The sequence below is a fragment of the Alosa alosa genome, chromosome 21 (genome assembly GCF_017589495.1).
Source record: "Alosa alosa isolate M-15738 ecotype Scorff River chromosome 21, AALO_Geno_1.1, whole genome shotgun sequence".
Lineage (NCBI taxonomy): Eukaryota > Metazoa > Chordata > Actinopteri > Clupeiformes > Clupeidae > Alosa > Alosa alosa.
Genome location: NC_063209.1, coordinates 20,417,351 through 20,439,569, shown reverse-complemented (window position 1 = coordinate 20,439,569; position 22,219 = coordinate 20,417,351). Strand labels below are relative to the sequence as shown.

Genomic DNA, 22,219 nt, shown 5'->3' with positions numbered 1-22,219 from the left:
AGCTTCACCCCTGGCTTCTAAAGTATAGAAGATAAAAACCAGATTTCACCAAAACAATAATTAATTCAGCCCATAGTTAACAATATATAATTTATTTACATCCATTTCAGGTTGAATTACTATACATACCTTTCTGAAATTTCATAGATATATATGTACATAAGGCCAAGTAAAGACTTGAAAGCACTTAGAAACCAATTTCCAAAATTCTACCCACAAATCCATATCATTGTCCAAAAAGTACAGAGAACCTTCAAGGATAGAAGGTGTCCCATTTCCACAAAATTGTTGACGACAATTTACATTGATAGAATAAGGAAAAGTAAAAAAAAAGAATAAATAATTATAACTAAAGAAAATAATTATACAATTGCATAAGCGCTGTGTCATGTTATAAGTACAGCATTTTTGACTTGCAGAAAGGCAAGAAACATTGAATAAAGAAATTCAATTAAAACATTCACAGGTACACAATTCTATTGTTCTCAGTTTTGAAAAAAAAAAAGTGAAAAGTAACAAAACAACCGTCAGAGCAAAAAGTAGAAGCACACCCACATACATACATACTGACACACTCACTCACACACACACACACACACACACTGAACATATGTCAGCTGACGACAGAACAACTATGCATGAAGCTGAGAAAAGAAAGCCCAGTCATCGGGGAAAAGCGTTAGCTTCTCTGGGTTTTATCAGGAGTGAGCTACTAACTGCTTATGTGCCAACAAGGGAACACTTTTTTGTGTGTGGGGGAAATTTGGCTGCTATACCATCTCTCTGCAAGTAACAGTAGGCTGCGATGATAATGCTGTGTCCAGTGTGGAATAATGCACGACAGGGCTTGTGTGTTAGTGGACAAGAATGGACACACGCACAGTAGTCAAAGAAGAAGCTAATACAGTAGTAGTGCTTGATAGGACAAGTCAAAGTGACGAATGAGACACTCCTGCTCTTCCTGTGGGATGTCCTGTGGTCAGGGGAGACTACCTGAGACCTGTGTAATGGACGTATGGATACTGTGTGTACGGAAGCAATGTTATTCTTCTCGACACCATACTACAGTCTTCTTGGACAGATGTGTTTTAACTGGGGTGTCTTTCTCCAACTGTCAACACGTGTAGGCGTGATACGTTAGTTACTTGTCAAGTCATGAGCTCAAAACTGTACAAACATACGTACACAGCATCAGGACAAAAACAAAAACCAAAACAAAGTATACAAGCTTCTGGCAAACAGTCTAAACCTTAAACACAGCAGAAAAAGTATTTGTTTAATGCTATATAACCAATGAACAGTAGGCAAACACGTCACAGGTTATACGATTGACAAATGGTTACGCCAGCAGTCTGTCTTTTTTGGGTCCATATTAAAATCATGTACATTTACTTTACAAAGTGCTATAATAAAACAGATTGAGTGTTGTCTCTGGTTAGAATGACAAATGCGATTTATTAGTCACGGTAAATAATCCTGCATGATTTGAAGATGTGTGGGATGGCATTACACAAGTGATATTATGAACCTGACAGAAATGTCTTTAAAAGGCAATGGAAAATAAAATGATAAAAAAAAACATGTAAATAGTGTGTGTGTGTATGTTGATACATATTTATAACTTTGGTAGTCAGTGCCACTCGTGGGTACTAGGGTATACATGAACATTTTGTTCTTGATACAAAGGAACTCATTCCAAAGGCAGTTTAGAGGAACTATTATATCACAAATCGCTAGAATGACAGTGCTGATTTGAACACAAAGACTGATAATCTGAATCTGAACAACTCGGAAATGCCTGAAGCATATGGCCATTAATTTAATTAGACGGTTAGTTATGCCCTGTGAACAGCCTTTCATTCTGTGTGAGACTGCGTACTGGGAAGGATCTTTTGAGAAACATGTCCTCTCCACCCACTTGACCTCCAGAGTTTCTGGAGAGAGAGAGAGAGCAAGAATTCCCTCTTGGATTTTTTTTTCTCACAGCCTTAACTTTTCTCCTCTGAAGCCTCCGGCTGACCCTCGAAACATCTCCACATTCACGGATTCAGCAAAGACACTCAGACAGACATTTGTGGAGGCAGAAGGAACCCTAGAACCCTTACAGTGAAGCAGAACTCCATAGAGTTAGGTGTGAAATAAAACCTAGAACACCAAACTATTCTCTAGAGCCAGAGAACCAGGCTTTTTGAGGAGTGTCCCTTTAAGCGTGGCTAGGTTCACATTTTGAACCTAATAAGCCATTATTGGACACAAATTGCTCACCGCAATCTCTTCTATGGTTTTCACACAATGTTAGTCATTCCTCTGCCTTATTGATTTAAAGAGGAAATCTACCTCTCTCTTAGTGGTGCCTGCCATAACCTGCGGTAAAACATCCATTGTCCTCACAGAAATAATGCTATCAAAAATAATTTGCTTCTGGAGATACATTTGGAAAATGTATGAGCTTTCACACACACATACATTGAATGCCCTATAGCCGGACGGCTTACATATAAAAAAGAGAACCATCACGACACATTATATTATCAACAGAAAAGAAAGCGTTCAGCAATGTGCCATTTTGCTTCCGATATGCAGTGTGAGCTGTTTGCTTTTGTCTACTGTACTGACAGACAAATATTACGGATGGATAATCCATCTTTGATTTGCAACTATGCTAGATGGTCAATTTTTCCCCTGGATGACACAGCATATTTAAATTCTCTAGCCAATTAAGTTGAATTTTGTGCTTCGCACTGAAGTCACAAAGACAGGTCAACAGCTACACCTTGCACCTGGAAAATAGACTTGAATGGGTGACTAAACTCACTTTAAAGCATTTTTTTCAACATTACAGACAAACTGACTAGCAACAACAAAGAGAATATCTAACCCAAGCCTTGTCCAAGTGGCAGGCAGACTCCCGACACATCTGGTGTGAATCGGCCAGCGTTCTTTGACATGGCCTCTCCTGCAGATCTCCCGCACAGCAGATTGCATAAAGTGCCTTTCCATTATAAATATGGCTGTTCCTTTCGTCACTCCATCGCATAGAGCCAAGGAGAGACACCTGAACTGGTATTGGGCAGTATTCTTTTTTTAATACCTTTTTTTCCAACCATCCTTAAATCTGATCCATCCTAATTTGGTTACTTGTGTGTGACTCATCGTGGGAGTCAACACAGTTTAGGCCCATTTCTACATATTGCATTTTAAAATATATACACATAAAAGTCACTTTTTAATCATCTTGAACTTTTGTTCATTTTACCTCCTGCCATGCTGCCATCATTTTATCCTTGATTTCCTTCCTAAACAATGCAGAATCACTCATGAAAAAGGTATTGGGCAAATTGATTGTATGAGGAATAGCAGAATAAACAATAAAATAAAATACCACAGAAATAAAAATGCTCAATTTGACTTTCCTTCTACTTCCTGTGGCAGTGAACCAATCTCACCATGTCGAGCTCTGCCTCCCCCCATGGCAACCAAACATCTAATTGTGGATCTTTGCGGAAAGCTCTCATTTTTCCCCTTGCTCGACTTTGCTCACAAAACACACCAAAAGATGGACACGCTGGACTCTCATAGGCCAAAAAGATGGACACGCTGGGCTCTTGTAAGCCGGCGCACACAGGCTGGGGGAGTGGACTCATCTCTCGGTATGAGGGAATGGACTTCAGCGGCTCAGTACAGTCAGTGCTACTCCGTCTGAAGGGGGTGTTCATTTTGGCTCCTCCTACAGGCGAGGAGGAGGTGACGAGGAGGTGTCAGAGCTCCTGACAGCCCCCTCAGTCCCAAACCAGTGTGTGTGTTTGTGTGTGGGAGTGTGTGTGTGTGTGTGTGCGCGTGTGTGTCCACTGTTGCAGTCACTGTGTGTGTGTGTGTGTGTGTGTGTGTGTGTGTGTGTGTGTGTGTGTGTGTGCGTGTGCGTATGTGTCTGTAACCACTGTTGCGGTCGCTTTGTGTTTGTGTGTGTATATGTATATTCACTGTTTGCGGTCGCCGCTAATCGGGGTTAGCACTCGCCTGACACCAGGAAAATCATGGCCTCCTGCTTGCCGATCTCGGCCATGACGGCGGCCAGCTGGTTGAGGTTGCCGCTGTGGAAGTGCTGCGACTCCCACAAGTCCAGGATCACAGAGGTGGGGCTCGGCTTGGTCGCAAAGAAGCTCATGTGCCTACAGTAGAGACATGGACCGCAGGGACAGAGGGAAGAGAGAGAGGGAGGCACGACGGGAGAAAGGAGGAAGGAAGGAAAGAAAGAAAGAGGAAGAGAAAAAGGAAGGAGGAAAAGAAAGGAGGAAAAGAAAGGAGGAAAGGGGGGAAGGAAAAGAGAGATCATGAATGCAAATATTGCACTTGGAATCTTGTCATTTCTAGCAGTCCAGTAAAGCCCTCTCTCTGGCGATGACTCACGCGCTAGTCTCTCACAGAGCTTCTCTCACTGTCAACCCACTTTGGTCAAATAGTTTCAGTCAGATTTTAGAAAACACACACACGCACGCACGCACACACACACACATATTAATTTCATAAACACTTCCTGCTCTGCGCACTTACATAATTATCTTTATACCCCCTTTACTTGAGAAGGTTAAAAGAGAAGGAGGCTGATGGTTGAAGTGGTTTATTCTTTGTTGGAGTTTTAAAAGGCAGAGGAAGATGGAAATGGTTCAGTGTGGTAATGCCCGTCATTAGCGTGAGAGGCGCTTTATGTAATGGGTTATTATGCATGCAGTGTGCTGCTGTGTGTAGGGCCGCCTGGGGGACGCAAATGTTTATGACCATCATGAGTTATGCACTCTCTCCCACAGTTTCTCACTTATTATGCAAATTACATTATCTCAGCAAAAATCAATAAACGGAAATGATATTTTTTCCCCGGCCCAACAAGTCATTTCAGCCTTTTGCGTCCGTTTTCACTGGGGATGCAAGAGAGCTGGAGGCTTTTTTTTGTTAGATGTGGGAAGTACTGTACGTGTATGCCCTAGTTGCCTTTAGCTGCAGCTATGTTACGCAGGTAGAGCGCATGACCTTTTCCATTGACCATGCGGAACCTTTCAGATCAAAGCTGATCAATACCAACAAAAGCGGTGACCCCTTTAGGTTGCACCGTTGATGTGGTGGTAGAGCATGTCCCAAAGGTACCTGAAGTGGCTTGTTCGATCTAATGGCCTTTTTCTGTTCTTCAAATGCCTGGGGGGAGGGGGGGTGGTGGGGTGGCTGTGGGGGTTTACATGCCACACTCTTTGTAGGAGTGATTGGCTCCAAGGTTGAGGGGGGGCTAACACTTATACACAAGCTATTCGCTGTTACAAAAACAAAATGTTCAAGCTCCCACTTTATGCAGCTAAATGATAATTGATCTCATCTCATCGGTCCAGACCATTAAAGAACCAGTCCAGGTCTACTGCAAACTGTAATTAATTGAAGTGCCCTACAGGTTGAAATGAAGTCAACCTACATTGTTTGCTTAAACTTTGCGACTCTAAATGGACAAATAATTGAATCCTAGTCTGGTTGTTTTGGTCGGCAGTGGTCGAGTAATTGGGCGGTCGGGTGTTCGGGGGGAGGTGAGGTGTGGGGGCGCGGGGCCTGACCTGTCGAGTTTCAGCCTCTGGGCCAGTAGCCTCCAGTCGGCTCCGTTGGGGCAGGGGGCGTCCAGGCTGCTGCAAATCTTCTGCCGGATGAGGTAAGGGATCTGGAACGCGCTGGGGCCGGCCAGGGCCGGGGTGCTGTTGTCCATCAGCAAAGACTCGTAATCCAGGGTCCGGTTGTCCTAAGGAGAGGACACACCAGATATTTACCTATTCTACACTCATTTGCCCCTTCATTCATCTGTGCATTTATTCACTGAAAAAGCAGAATGGCACAGTTGAAACAACAAGTGAAACAAATGAGACTAGCATGCTATACCCTCATATCCGTCTGCAGTGACACTGTACTGCTAGTAATGTCTGTTACTCCATGCAAATGTGTGAGATTTGCGTCCAATCGAGTTGTTCCTCAGGGCTAGAATGGTATTTGCCATAACTGTATTAGCTATAAAATTCCATATACTGTAATGCAAAGCTATTAATTATCAAGTAGCATACCATAGAACTTTCACAGAAAACACTATTTACAATCTTAAAGCCAATTTCCTGTGGCTGCAACGCATTGCCTTTTCTCATTATAATCCATCATTGCTGGAGTGCAGGATTCCCTTTTCCAGACAATCTGTCGCCACCTATAACAGATCAGCATAAGAGCTGCAGTTAATTAAACTATGTACCCGCGCCTAATCCCATCTGTTAAGATTTCACGCGCAACGAGCACATCGTTGTTTTTGACGCTTAAAAAAACCAAAAAACCCTACTGGTCAGAACTGGTGTCGGTTGACCCCTGGCACTGCTATTGGCCAGCTGGCCGAACAGAGTTTCCTGGCTGAGCGGAGTTGCCTGGCACGGAAGCGTGGGTTACCTTGGCGATGTTGAAGTCCAGGCTGAAGCTCTGTCCCTCCCCCTCCACCTGCCAGACGCACAGCTGGCCGGTGAGATCGCAGGTGCTGAGGCTCAGGCTCCAAGAGTGAAGGTGCAGTGCAGGCTGCGCTGGGAGCCGCTCCAGATGTGGTAGAACGGAATCTCCTGAAAACACAACCGCAAGACATGGGCATGTTACAACATGCTCTTCCTATGGGCCTCCCAAATCATGCTGACCTACACCTCAAATAACTCAATTGTTGAGAACACTTACATACTCAAAATCTAAAACCTCAGGTTTGATAAACAGAATAAAATGATGATATATTATATATACACACACACACACACACACACATACACATCACATTATCTGATAACATTTTTGTGTGTGAATGTGCATGTATATGTGCATATATATATATATATATATATATATATATATATATATATATATATATATATATATATATATATATATATATATATATATATATATATATATATATATATATATATATATACATACATACACACACACATATATACACACACACACACACACACACACACACATACATTCAATACATACATACATACATACATATATAAAACAGTACAGTGGAGTTCTCCAGTGCTCTTGGAGATGGGAACCAAAACCATGAGAGGAAAACTGGCATTAACATATGGGCTTCATATTGGAGGTCTTCCAATACAGTACTTGAATACTCACACACTTCATCACTGTTCAATTTAAGCTACTCTTAAAGTGGGCCAGTTGTGTATTGTAAGGTATAATGTCTGTACAGTAGTTCTGATAAAGAATCAACTGATGTAGAGATGATTTCACATGAGGTCAATGAAGCAACCTGTTTGTAAGAAAGGACATAACGTTACTGAACATTCTACAGCTTAAAAACAGACACACACACATAGGGGAAATATTTCATATTGGCGAGTACACAGCAGTTAATCTTTGAGTTATTTTGGAAAATAACCAAAATAAATAAATCAACACAAACAGCTGTAAGACATGAATGAAGTCCAGACATGTACAATCTTTTAGAAAAGCAAGAAAGAAAAAAATCCCTCCACAAATGTTAATCAAGTGAGGCTCCTGCTCGCGGCCTGCGAGCCTCGGCAGAAAGCGTGGGCATCAGCAGAAGAGCCCTAAAGGTTTTGTTTCATGATTTATGACGTCTCTCTCTCGGCTCCACGGCTCAGCTAAGCAAGGTGTGGAAGCTCTTTATGTGAAGTCTGTAAGTGTTCGCACGCATAAAATCGAATATGTCTCAGACTTAAAAGAATACCAGTTGGGGGGCTAAAAGCAAACACACTACGTCACCGACTGCTACATCCAGCATTACACTGACGGGAACAATAAAGTTAAACTAATCCAACCGGCTCCTGCCCAGGCTCTCGGAGATCCAGCGTAATGCATTATATATAAGCATCTCTGCAAAGTTAGATTTCTAGAGAAAACTCTTCAGACAAATGGAAATATTGCATCTGTGGATGAGGGTATTACTATGGCTTTGATGTTCATGAGCTTTACAATTCCTAGGGATGACAAACGCAATTTCGCCAGGACAACTACGGACACCAGGCTCAACAGTCACTGTTGGTTTCTCGCTGTGTGTGTGTGTGTGTGTGTGTGTGTGTGTGTGTGTGCCAACGCAGTGTCAGCTTTATTCACTCCCCCTCTCATTTCCCTGGAGTGGCGGCGAGGTCAGCAAGCCACAGAGAGGTTAGACTCCGGCGCTCTCCGTTATAGATTCCTCCATGCATTAGTGAGAGCTCTGATGCGCTGCAGTTCCACAGACCGGCCCAGTGGGGGAGCTGTTGCACAGGCCCACAAATAAATAAAAAAAGGTGAGAGTGAAAAAGAAGAGTGAGGAAGAGAGAGAGAGGGAGAGAGAGAGAGAGAGAGAGAGAGGGAGGGAGAGAGAGAGAGAGAGAGTCCTTAGAGACAAACAACTCACAAAGAGATAAGACAGACCTTTCTCTGTGAGCTGTGTAACTCTCTCCAAATGAACCGGAGATGTCTGGGGTTCACGGCACCAGAGGGGGCCGCATCTCCATTCTCTCTCCACCACTCTGCTCACCTCTGGGCAGCACGGGGTCACAGCCCGGCACAGCTACCCCATCTACCCCCACCCCTCTCCCCTGGGCTCCCCCGTCTCATGTCTGGGATCCTGCTTCCGCACCCGTAGGAGATTCCACGTCACCCATCGTCAAATCAGAGTGGACAGGCCCATACGCTTTACATCCCAAATGAGCTCTTCGGCGCCCCCTGTGGAGGCGAAGTAGAGAAGAAGGCTGCCGGTCCATTGAGGGTTGGTGAGTTTATGCTTGTGTGTGTGTGTGTGTGTGTGTGTGTGTGTGTGTGTGTGTACAGACCCTCAGAGATACCGTGTGAGCTCCAGCAGCTGCTCTCTCTCTCTCTCTCCCCTCTCTCTGAGTCAAGGCCGGGCTGGCTATTAGAAGCCGCCGGCCTGCAGACTCCCGCTGCACCTGGGCTGCCCTTTCAAGGGCCCACTGTGTGACCCTGCGGGTCTGGCAGCGGCGTCTAACAAGGCTCACAGACTACTGCTCCCTGGCCCATGATGGAGAGAGATGGAGATGGAGATGGAGATGGGGGTGGAGAGCTGGAGCACAATGGACTGTAGGTATGGTACGGAGCGGGAATGAGATGCCTCCACTGGGATGAGACTGATTATGAGCTTGTACTTTACTCTGGGGGACTGTTAGCATGGCCTCATGACATGCACTGTACCTACAGCCATTTAGGACAACTCCTCATCATGCATACATTAGCTTTATTTCATGATCACATTAGCATTTTTGGTCAACAAAAAACTAATTGTTGACAATTTGTTGTTAGCCATGAATACACGTAGAGGGGTACACATCGTTACACATTTCTTGGCCCTGGCTTGTTAGGTAATTTAAGTGATTTACTTATGCAAATTTATTACAGAAATGTTATGCCAAAGTTAATTTAGCCAAGGTGGCAAACCACGCTTTTGTTGACATAGACTCATGACTAACTTTAATACTTTACTATGGGAACTAGTAGTGAAGTCTTCAGTATGACAGGCTCAATAAATACATATGAGTCATGTGGCCATGTTAGCAATGCCATGTTGTGCTGCTGCTAATAGTTATGTAAGCAACCTTTACACCTCAAACTCAAAATCTTTCCTGGTCAATCTCGACGAGAGCCTCGGACTCATTAAGAAGTCGTTGGTCCTGAACTAAAGTCCGCTCTCATTTAATTCACCGTGTACATTTAGGGCTAAATCAATACATGCAAGTCAGTATTCCAACACATCCGCGGCGCCCGAAGACTCATTACCAAGCCCAGCTTCATTTCATCTTCATTAAGACTGAAGTGACGGTGGACAAACACTACCAAGGCAAAGAGGCTTGGATGGACGCAGAGAAATGGACATAAGGGTGGTGATAGCCTAACAGATGTAGAACAGGAGTCAGGCTGGCAGGAAGGAACATCAAACAGTAGAAGGTGGACTTGGGGGGAGGGGGGGTGGGATGACCCACCTGGTAGCCGGCAAGCAGCTTACTCCTCCACTGGGCTTGGGGCAAGTCATGGATGGACAGGCGCAGGTTGTGGTAGCTGTCTTTGAAGAGCAGGACGCGGGGCTCGTCGATCAGCCGACCCCCCAGCTGTTTCTCCATCTGCATTACCTCCTGGGGAACAGACGCAACATGTGCACACACACACACACAAGCACATGCACACACACACACACACACACACATGCATGCACACACACATGCACACACACACACAAAAGAGGGCTCAGGTCAGGGCAGGAAGGATATGAGAAGAGATGAGAGGAGAGAACTCACCATCACATGTGTGCTGGCTTGTCAACACATGTTCCTTCAACACCAGCCCCACACGAGCCCTGACATTGCCCCACACCACCCCTGAAATTGCCCCAACCTCCTGCATGCTCTACCCTCCATCTTTCTAAAGACACTAGCCCCACACCAACCCTGACATTGCTCCAACCTCCTGCATGCTCTCCCCTCCATCTTTCTAAAGTCACGCCAAGGTTAGATCATCTTTTGGAAGGGCGTGGAGATGCCAGGCAGAGACCCGCCACAGATACCTCGCACATGGCGAGGCGGGCATCGCGCGGAGAGCCATTAGTCAACGGCTCGTTTGTGCTGCCGCACTGCAAATCTCCCCTAATTCTGTCCCCAGCTTTTGGTGCCAGGAAAGATTTGCACTGGCAAGTCGGACAGTTTCATCTCCGTGGGGCAAAAAAGAAAAAAAAAAAAAACACAAAAACACACAAAAAATCTAGAGAACATGTGTAGAGTTCAGAGTGGCCATCTGGAGTGATGTCATAATAACCCCAGAGTTCATCGCTGATCTATCGCCATTCATTTGGGAGGCATCCTTCATCTCCTGCACCCATCCTTGGGGATCAAGAGGTCCTCGGAAATCTGGAAGGTTCCTCTCGAAGGCTGCCCGCCAAACCCGCCTTGTGCAAAAAAGAAAGACGGATGTGCAGCGGAAGAGAGAAAAAGAGGAGAGAGAAAACTAATTCACTGAATGAGTACGTTAGAGGACTTGGAGACCTTGTCAAAGAAAGACACGATTTTCTCTAAAAAGGTTAAAAAAAAAAGGTTTAAACGAAAATCAGAGCGGTAAGCAGCACAGCATTCAAAAAAAGGCATTGACAAACCGAAACAGCAACAACTGCCAGACAGAGGCTGAGCGAAGATAATTACCATATGTTTGATACTTCTCTGTGTGAATCCGGATGCACACGACATGGTTTTGGAGTGCCGCTTTAATTAAGATGGAGAATCGCTCTGATTTTTTATCTACACACCCAAGATTCAATTTTCTGCACTCTTTACCCCATTTTGACGAGACTGATTTCAATTAATGCCATAAGGAACCTGCTTATTACCCTTTCCAAACCACGTGCCTATGTCTCCATGTTGAATTTCTCCAGACAGGGAGCCATTTTCTTCCAAACGGGAGTCAGAATAATCTAGGCTTTGACAAAACGCCTCGTGTCATCCGTGTCCATAAAGGGATGCGACAGAATAATAACACTTTCACCATCAGTCATCCCCCCAAATGATCCACTCGTCCAGACAGTGGACTAGGATAGGCCGTAGCCTCCATCTGTGCACCTCTGAAGTGTTAATCGACATCGGCGACGTCTGGACCAGGTCAACAAGGTCACAGGTCGGGTCCATCTCATTGGGTCAGCGCTACTAATCTCGCCCACTTCATCCTTTTTCCAGGGACAATAGGGGAGCTTTCTGCGGCTTTGTGGCTTCCGCACGCCGCTCTCAGAAGTGGTTAATTTGAAAACGTTCTTGAACACAATTATCCTTTGGTGGGGGCAGATTAGCATTGCAAATGGCCGCCCGTGGACTCTGCTCTCGCGCTCCTGACCCCTCGGCCCGTCGAGCCGACTGGTGATGGGGGAAGCCGACGAGAGGCTGCCAATTATCCCATTACCCATCTCAAGGACCCCATGAGTGCCAACACACAGCTCGCCAGCGCTCGCCAGCCCCGCCCACACACACCCCCAAAAATACACCACCCAGTGGATTAGTAAGTCAGGCTGAAAGTGAGATGCATACGCATGGTGTTCCCAGCCTGCAGCGTTTTTTGTTTTTTTACTGTTTTTTTCTGTGCAGGATTCGAACACGTGTTTGTGTGTTTGCCATTGACACCACGTTTCGGAGAGTAATAGCTCAGTTGACGCCCCATTGTCTTATTAATAAATTACATTGTAAGGGTGGGTTATTTATGGGAGGGGAGGGGAAGCAAAATCAACACTCTTATTCACTCTTCCAGAGAGAGAGAGAGAGAGAGAGAGAAAAGAAAGGAAAAATAGAAGAAGTCACTATGATGAAAATCTAGGAGTGTGACATTAATCAGTGATTATTGAAACTAGGGATCTCTCTGTGTCAACCTATATGTGTGTATGTGTGTGTGTGAGTGAGTGAGGTGAGTGAAAGACTGGCAGACGGAGAGAGAGAGTGTGGAGAGAGAGAGAAGAGAGGGGGGGAGAGAGAGAGAGAGAGAGAGAGGAGAGACTACATAGCTGAGGACTGAAAGAAATGTCACAGAAGGACTGAACCAGAGGCTGTGTGTGAGCAGAATTTCAACACTGTCAGTGCAGCACCGCTAAGAGCCCGAGACCAAAACTGGGCAAGAGTGCGATAGGACTGCCCAGTGCCTTCCTGAGTGGGGAGCCAGAGAGGAAGAAAGGACAGAGACAGAGATAGAGAGGGAGAGGAAGAGAAAGAAAGACAGGAGAGAAGGAAGGAAGTAAGGAAAGAAAGAAAGAAAGAAAGAAAGAAAAAAGAAAGAAAGAAAGAAAGAGAGTGAGACACAGGCAGCTTAACACTTGTGTCTGCGGGTCATGAGAGTGGCTGGCTTTAGAGGGACAGATAACAGGATTACTGGAGCCATGGCCACACTTCTTCCGAGCATGCACACGCGCGTGTACACACACACACACACACACACGCGCACACACACACACACACACACGCACACACACACACACGCGCACACACACACACACACCCTCCTGCTTATCCCCATTGGCCCCGACCGGCCAGTACCCAAGTAGCGCTCTCAGCCCTTGCCTCTGATGGACTCTGCGTACTGCGGTCCGTTTGGGACTACCAGAGACACTCGTATAGTTAATCTCCTCACAGCCTGGCCTGACAGAAGGAGGCTAGGCCACTGCAGTGCAGGGAAAAATACAAATAAATAAATATATAGAAAACCCACAGATAGTGCACAGTTGGCCACCAGCAAAGAAGAGATCAATTACAACAACAACACCAACAACAACAAAAACAAGTAAACAAAATATTTGAGGGCAGTTTGAAAAGTCAAGACAGGGAGGTGCTATAAGTAAAGGGCTGGTGAATAGAGGTGGTGTGTGTGTGTGCGTGTGCGTGTACGTGTGTGTGTGTGGGGGGTGTGGGTGTGCTAGCAAGGGTGACTGAAGCGACTACATAAAAAAGCACTTTATAGATTTATAGAGTTCAGCCATAAGAAATAACATGCTTCGCGGCCTTCCGGTATTAGTTTTTAAGGACAGGCGTTGTTTTGTTTTTATTGAGCTTTTCATCAAATCGGGGAGGGTGACACTGGGATGTGCGGTGGTGGCGGCAGCGTGGCGGTAAGACGGTCTGAATAAATGGCTCGATGCCACGGCGGGTTTGTCGACGAGGTTCTTGTAAAAACAGTGCGCTCTCCTTGACCAGTAGCAAGGTGCCAGGAGACATTATGCACCACTTAAAAGACTACTCGAGCCTGTTGTCAAAATAAGCCGGGGAATAACTGTAGGATAATGGCCCTTGGCAGCATATTCCTTTGATTTATCGTGAGGCTGCTATCGCTACTGTCTTGTCACCATATACACACACACACACACTTTCTTTGGGGCGTTTTTCTAAGTTTCACGATGGGATTTTTTTCCCCTTCTTCCACCGTTTTTCTGATGGAGAGACTCCATCACTGTGAGCTCCGGTACCAGTCTCTGGTCCCTTCTGATTAATAACTACAAACGTGAGGAATGCGCCAGCTGGGCTTTACAAATGAGAATGCTGTTTGCTAGTCGAGGATGCACATTTCCCTTTACATAAATCACCAGGGAGTGAAAAGAGGAAGAGGGGGGAAAAGATGACAAGAAAAAGAGAGAGAGAGGGAGAGAGAGGGGGAGGGATGTAGCAGGCAGCTACAGTAGGTGTTATATTTCCCCCTGCCCAGCTGCTGTGATAAAGTCGGCTGTCTTGTTTAACTTCACGTCAGCAATCAGCTGCTTGAAGCATCGCTCCCATCTCAGCAGTCAGCCACGTCCAAACCTCGCCTGACTTGTGTCTGTTGTCCCTGGGCAGGAGCGAGAAGACCAATTACTCTCTGATTTTCAGCGAAAGGTCAAATCAAACATGTAGCCTCCATCTTTTCCCCCCTCCCTCTGCACCCATCTCGCCAGTGGTGCTGTTCAGCTCATACCGGGGCAAGCCGGAGGGACAGGTGGGGGCAATTAAATCGAGGGCAGATCAGTGTTGCGGCTCTTTCCATAATGAGCATATGGAGGCATTTAATGCGAACAGCAAGCCATCCGTATAAAGCCATCATCATCAGCGGCGGCGGTGGCGACAACGCGTGGCACGGATATTGCCTCGGTCTTCTGCGTGCTCCTCTGCCACTTGTGGGCACTTGGGGTCCGTGGGAGGCTACATGGCTCATCGGAGGAGGGGGCTTGTGTCTCCTTCTGATCAGGAGGTGGATCACAGTGTATTGAAGGAGTGGAGAGGGTGGTGGTGGGAGTGAGTCGAGAGTGAGTCGGGGTGGGAGTGAGTGGGGGTGGGAGTGTCGAGAGTGAGTCGGGTGGGAGGGGGGTGGGAGGAAGTCGAGAGTGAGTCGGGTGGGAGGAGGGGGGTGGGGGTGGGAGTAAGGGGGGTGGGGAGGAGGGGGGGCTGGTGGTGGGAGTGAGGGGGGGCTGGTGGTGGGAGGAGTGGGTGGGGTGGGGGGTGGGGGTGGGAGTGAGTGGGGGTGGGGGTGGGGGTGGGAGTGAGTGGGGGTGGTGGTGGGGTGGTGGGGAGTGGGGGGTGGTGGTGGCGGCCTGGAGAGTAGGAGATGGGCGATGTTTAAAGATGAACCTAATTGGTCCCACAAGGGCCGCTAACATATTGAGAGCGCTGCCGCGCCGAAATGTCACGGGCTCACGAGTATCGCGAGACTCTTACGATCAAAAGACAATAACATTGTATTTAATCTGGGCCTTAATTGGGAGATGAGAGATTGCGTCTGCGGCGCCAACTCTACGCTGCGTACTCCACACCGGGGCCCTGGCACCAGGGAGGGCTGATGCGGCTGACTGACAGCTGAGACGCCCGTGAGCCTGACGAGCCGCGGTTGCCGTGGCGTTCGCTTTTCCCCTTCCTCTCCCTTTTTGGCTGGGAAGCAGCCTGGAGGCGGAGAGAGACAGTGCCATCACTTCCGTCAAACCCACTGGGGTGTTCTCTTCTCTCTTCTCTTTACTCCCCTCCGTACTTTTGGGATGGCTAAGGTGGGGTGGGGGTGGTGGTGGTGGTTTTGGGGGTGGTGTCTCTTGACAGACATTGTGACATGCCCTGCAGCGGTCAGTACACTGTGTAATGCAATTAACACTCCCCGCAGACAAAATGCTGCACAGAGGGACGGAAATAGCAGTGCAATGATTTCACTAGCAAGAGAGTGTGAGTGTGTGTGTGTGTGTGTGTGTGTGTGTGTGTATATATATGGATTGCATGTGTGTATATGTGTGTGTGCATATTTATGGGTGTGTCTGTGTATGCAGGGAGGGAAGAATGTATACGCATGTATACAAATATGACCAGATTAGCATGTGCACAGTAGACACGTGGGTCAGGGTGTGTGTGTGTGTGTGTGTATGGATTGCATGTGTGTATATGTGTGTGTGCATATTTATGGGTGTGTCTGTGTATGCAGGGAGGGAAGAATGTATACGCATGTATACAAATATGACCAGATTAGCATGTGCACAGTAGACACGTGGGTCAGGGTGTGTGTGTGTGTGTGTGTGTGTGTGGTCTGAGTTCTCACTGTCCCTCATTACTGTAAAAGCATCCCAATGAATCAGACATACATTCTTTTGAAGGACCTGATGGCAAGAGAATCTCTTGCCATCAGGGGCTAAGAGATCGTTAATATCTGCTTTTACATGCTGGATGTACCTGTTACCACAACAAATAAAAATAAATAAAATAGTAAAAAGGTAGCATTTGTTTGTTACTAACAAAGGCTAGAATGTGATGACTAGATCATTACCACAGTGGGAAGCCCACTAAATCACCCAGTAAACCAGAGAACTACGCTTCCCACGAGACACTGTGGCTCACCGCACCGAGCCGCCACATGTCGGCACAGGCGGCTAATGCACTCTGGAGGCATTCCCATGGCCACATGTGTCCGCATTGCACCGCACGACGCACCCCACCGCGCTACGCCAGTGCTGCAGTCAACATGGGCAGGTGTCACGTTCCCTCTGTGGGAAGTCCCTTGCTTTAAAGAGAGGAGGAGGAGGAGGAGGAAGATGAGGAGGAGGAGGAGAAGGATGGGGGGAGTAGTGGCGACAGCGCTGACAGCCACCCCACCTTCCTCCGAGAGAAAGGAAGGACAAGGTCAGATGGAGGGAAGGTCAGAAACGGCTGGGGATCAGGCTCCGCGCGACGAAATGCACACCGGAGCTCAGAGGCACCAGCCCGGGAACAAAGAAAGCCGTCCGCACAGGGCAAAAAACCCCCCGCCCCTTCAGAGCAGTCACCGCCGAAAACACAATAGCACCCCCAAAGCGCCCTTCCCCCCCGAAAAAATAAAAGGAGGGGAAAAAAAGAGAAAAGAAGAAAAGGAAATGAAAGGACTTGAAATGAAAGGGTTTCTGTCCACCTCCCCACAAAACAACTTCATTTTCGGCGCGTCTGGCGAGGGCCCTGAGGTCGGGCGGGCGAAAGTGCCGCCCCCTCTGGCCAGCGCATCTCCGGCCACGAAGTCAGCCTGCAAACCCAATTCACAGCCACGCACACAGAGCTCTGAGCACTTCCCCACCCCTTCAACCGCCCCCGCTTTTGTGCCGCTACCAACGACGCTAAGTGCTAATTCCCAGCAGCCCAGCAATTTCCTCCTCTCTACCTCTCTCTTATTATTTTTTCCCTCTCTCTCTCTCGTCTTTCCACAGTGGTGTTCTCAAAGGCCCACATGCTTAGCTGGGGGTTTGAGATGTGGGAGGCGGGGGTCAGTCTCTTTGGCAGGCGCTCACAGATTCGAGTGGGGAGCGGGCACTCGGGCCGCCACAGAGTGAGGATAGGGACTGTTATGAAGCTCAGGGAGCAAAGAGAAATGTGTGTGTGTGTGTGTGTGTGTGTGTGTGTGTGTGTGTGTGTGTGTGTGTGTGTGTGTGTGTGTGTGTGTGTGTGAGAGAGAGAGAGAGAGAGAGTATGTGTGAGTGAGTGAGTGAGAGAGAGAGTGTGTGTGTGTGTGAGTGAGTGTGTGTGTGTGAAAGTGAGTGAGAGAGAATGTGTGAGTGAGTGAGAGAAAGAAAGAAAGAGAGAGGGAGAGAGCAAGAGAGAGAGTGTATATATATGTGAGTAGAAAAATATGTGTGGGACTGCTTGACAGAGAGTGAGTGTGTGTGAGTGTGTGTGTGTGTGTGTGTGTTAAAGGGAGGGAAGAGTGTGGGGGGTTCTGAATGTGTGTGAGCGGGATAGGGAAAAGAGAGAGAGAGAGAGAGAGAGAGCGAGAGAGAGAGAGAGAGCGAGAGAGAGAGAGAGAGCGAGAGAGAGGAGGGGGGTGTTGTGAGAGGCTCTCTTTTTAATTTACTAATTAACCATGCAAATGAAATCTTAACAGTCCGTTCAGACACGGGCCTCCAGGGAGGGGGGCGGCTGGCATTAGCTGGCGATTATTCTTTATCCCTCAGAAGGCCTGGCGAACGGGGAAGAGTGGAGGGGAAGAGGGGGGCAATCTAGCCTGCAAAATTTGTACTGAAGTGGGAGGGATATTAGTGACCAGACTGAAGCTGCCAGCACAATCCGCTATCAATACAAACACCACCACCGGCAGCAGGCAACACCCTAGAGTCTGAGAGGAGAGGAGAAGAGGGGAGAGGAGAAGAGAGGAGAGGAGAAGAGAGGAAAAGAGAGGAGAGGAGAGAGAGAGAGGAAAAGACAGAGAGGAGAGGAAAGGAGAGAAGAGGAGAGGAGAGGAAAAGAGAGGAGAGGAGAAGAGGAGAAGAGAGGAGAGGAGAGAGAGAGGAAGAGAGGAGAGGAGAGAAAGGAGAGAGAGGAGAGGAGAGAGAGAGGGGAGGAGAGGAGAGAGAGAGGAGAGGAAAGGAGAGGAGAGGAAAAGAGGGGAGAGGAGAGGAGAGAAGAGGAGATGAGAGGAAAAGAGAGGAGAGGAAAAGAGGAGAAGAGAAGAGAGGAGAGGAGAGGAGATCCAGGTTGCGGTGGCTCAGGATGGGAGTTTGCATTCTAATGGTGGTTTATTTCAGCTGGGTTTTATTTGGCTATGAAACGGAGGGCGCTATGGTGCACGTGGCTGCAGTTTCTGTACCACATTTGGGTCCAGATGCCCATGGGGACCAGGGATTGAGTCTGGCCCATAGGGCGTCACCCTCTCTCTCTCTCTCTTTCCCACTCATGCCACCCTCTCTCTCTCTCTCTCTCCCACTCATCCCTCCCTCTCTCTCTTCTCACACACTCACTTCTTGTCACTTCTCACTGTCATATCTGATTAAAGAAATATTCTTTAAAAAAAAGACTGAAACTGCAGAATGATGGTACCGATTTGTAAATCCAAGTGCCGCATGTCTGCATACCTTTAATTCACAGAAAAGTCTAGCAACAACTGATTGGCCTACATTCTTAAAATACCGTAAACCCAGACATTATGCAACTTCAAACTGTTTATGGTCATTCTCTTGAAGCACTTCACAGAGATCAAAGCCTACACAACCAAGTATAGGTATATGTCAATACATAGACATTGTATAGAGTGGAGTTGTGAGGTGCTGTGTGAGTCTCTCGTGGGGTGTGTGTGTGTGTGTGTGTTATTCCTCACCGTGAAGACGTCCTGCGTGTCGTCCATGCAGTAGACGCGGATGCTGTACTCGAGTGTGGCGCAGTAGGCCGGTGCGAACAGCACCAGTTTGAGGCGCTTGGCGGCGACCATGCTGAGCGACTCGCCCACGAGCGCCAGGCGGCCCAGGTGCTCCGTGAACAGGCGGCACGTGTCCGTCTCCAGCTGGCAGTAGTAGGGCTCTGACGCCAGCTCCTCCCCCAGCACCAGCACGTCCTATCACAGGCGAGGAGAGAAAGGGGGGTGGGGTTAAGAGAGAGGGGGGCAGAAGTTGAGGAAGATGAGAGAAACTCAAACTCCATCCTAGAGACACTTTTTTAGTACACATAGTATACACATAGTATGAAGAAATATTAATGTTTGGATTATTAGTTAGTATTAGTAGATTATTAGTTTTCCAGTTTCACCCTGATCAAAATCTTTCTGTAAAACGACTAATAGCATGTTTGTTATATACATATAATATCATAGCATATAATAGCATATCATATCATACCATATAATAGCATATAATAGCATATAATATCATATAATAACATATAATATCATACCATATAATAGCATATTTTTCACAACCAATCCCATACAGTGTTCATTACTAGTGTTAGAAAAGACAGAATATAATATAATCAAATAAAATCTTTAATGTCCACTGACGTGGAAATTTAAATAAAAAAAAAAAATATATATTTTCAGCCAAGTGCTTGGCTAGCCATGGTTTCAGTCTATGAAAGAGAATAACTGTTTTTATTTATTATTTTCTTTTAAGCAACCACACTCTTCCAATATATTGGTCTGTATATCAAATGAAACACAGTACAGTGTAGTGCAATAACATAGGGCAGTAGCGTAGTGTAGTGAGGACATATATTCAATTAGAGTCTGTGTCCTCTGGGGCTGTTGACCCTGGCATTGATCATGCAGCGCTTTAACCAGAGTGCTTTCAGTGCTATTTGCGTTGCAGAGGTGTGCGGTCAGCAGATAGGTCACCTGGAGAGGTTGAGTGGGTCAGGAGTATAGCTTCATAGAGCATGTTCGCTCATTCACCGACGCCAAATTAAATCGTTTCATTTGCATTCATTCATACCTTTGTCGCATACTCATTTATCTCTTCATAGAAAATAAATGAGTCCTTTTGTGGTCATTTGTCTAAGGCGGTATTACACCGCACCCAAAGGTCATTTTAATCCACTTCTTCATACATTCTAGCATCTGGGCACCTCTCTGTATGGCCCTGGCCAGTCAAATACAAACATAGCCGTGTTACACACATACAAACACCCATAGCAGTGTTACACACATACAAACACCCATAGCAGTGTTACACACATACAAACAAACATAGCTGTGTTACACACATACAAACACCCATAGCCGTGTTACACACATACAAACACCCAGTCACACAGAAAATGTACTGTACACATGCACTCGCTCACTCACTCACATCCCAGTCTAAAAAAAAACTATAAACTTGTATAAACTGTAAAACAAGTACAATTTATGAAACAATAACATTTCCACAGTTCATTTAAGCACAGACAACGGTGCACAGACTGTTACAGAGAATATGAGCTTGTCTGGTAAATTGTTGACAGGTCAGATATGATGAATTTATGATATCTGTTTCACAGTCTGGAGCTGTTAATTAGGAGATGTGGCCAGACTGTAAAACAGGTTTTTAAATGAAACTGATAGTGATTCACGGCCAATCCACTTGGACTCAGACACTCAATACCATAAATGACTTATTAATCAATTAGGTCCCCAATAGGTTCATTCACCCCAATAATTGCCCAGAGATTACATAATTTCAGGTTTTTCTGATCTTAGTAGCTTTGCATTTTGTGTAATCTCAGCAGGACAGAGATAAGGAGAAAAAAAAAAACGAGCATGTGTGAGGGAGAGAAAGAGAGTGAGAGGGAGAGAGAGGGGGAGGGAGAGACACAGAGAGAGAGAGAGAGAGAGAGAGAGAGAAAGAGAGAGCATGAGGTAGGGAGAGAGATGAATGTCATATTATCATGAGGTTACTGAGAAGTGCAGAGCTCCTTTATATCCCAAAGGGAATCCTTGGTGTGCTCACCACTACACACGCAGGAATCATCTCCAGAGCTAAATTAAGGAGCCGGAGACGGATGGCGCTGTTTAGGTGGAGACATGGAGAGTGGAGACATTCCTGCAGCGTTTGATGGCCTCTCATCATCACCCAACATCAGACGCACATTTAAACATGGCCTCCTAGCTTGAATTTAATTGGGACTGCGGAAAAGGCGGATACCCGCTGGTAGGCTGCGTCCCTTAAAGAAGATTCGCTTCAAAGAGATTTACATTTACTTCCTTTTGGCCCTCCACCCCCCACCCTTTACCCCCGTTATCCAATCAGCTACTGTAAAACATTCCCACAGCAATGCCCCCGGGGATCCTTAGCCAGGAAATTAAATCCCGTGATCAATAAAATCAGCCACTATCTTCATCAATGAAATTAGCATCGACACGAGCCATTTACCGCCCCGCCACAATGAAGTCTCATTTCATTTTATTTTTGTCAGCACGGCATATTATTTATTTATTTCCACCTCAACAACCCCAGCTTCTGCACCACAAACGTCTCGGTTCAATTATCATCACGTTCAATATCAACAAACAAACAGAGCTTGTGTTTCGTCTCACGCGCGCCACTCGAGCTACGCCGCTGTTCTGATTTTTCCCGGCCAATGTGCATTTATCATCTCTACCGCTCCACATTAATTAGCTTGGCCCCGACCTGCCACTGCTCCATTCTCCAGGACAAACTTTCATCCCTCCCTTGTTTTCCCCATCTCTCTTTCTTCATCCCTCTCTCTCTCTTTTCTCTCCTTTCCTCTCCTCTCTGCATCTCCTCCCCCCTCACCTGCATGGCCTGTCCAACCTGCAGGCCTGCAGGCTATATTTGGTCCTGCTGATGATTAAAAGTGGTCGTCTAACCCTGGCGTAAGACAGCCCAATTCATCGTGCAGACGCCCCATCGCTGCCACACCAAGGGGTCTGAATAATTTATGCACAATATCGAACATGAAAGAGGACCTGCGCTGTGCACCCCTCTCCCCATCCCCACCACCCGCCC

General features: G+C 46.7%; 1 protein-coding gene across 1 annotated transcript in view; it reads right to left on the bottom strand.

Annotated features, from left to right (window-relative positions):
* Positions 1-76: 76 nt before the first annotated feature.
* unc5a (unc-5 netrin receptor A) overlaps positions 77-22,219 on the bottom strand; it is a 144,532-nt gene continuing 122,389 nt past the window's right edge. Inside the window, 6 exon segments of the mRNA XM_048231514.1 lie at positions 77-4,169; positions 5,592-5,770; positions 6,454-6,554; positions 6,557-6,617; positions 10,014-10,163; positions 19,099-19,332. Of these exon segments, the coding sequence (XP_048087471.1) occupies positions 4,007-4,169; positions 5,592-5,770; positions 6,454-6,554; positions 6,557-6,617; positions 10,014-10,163; positions 19,099-19,332 (888 nt within the window). The 3' untranslated portion in view covers positions 77-4,006.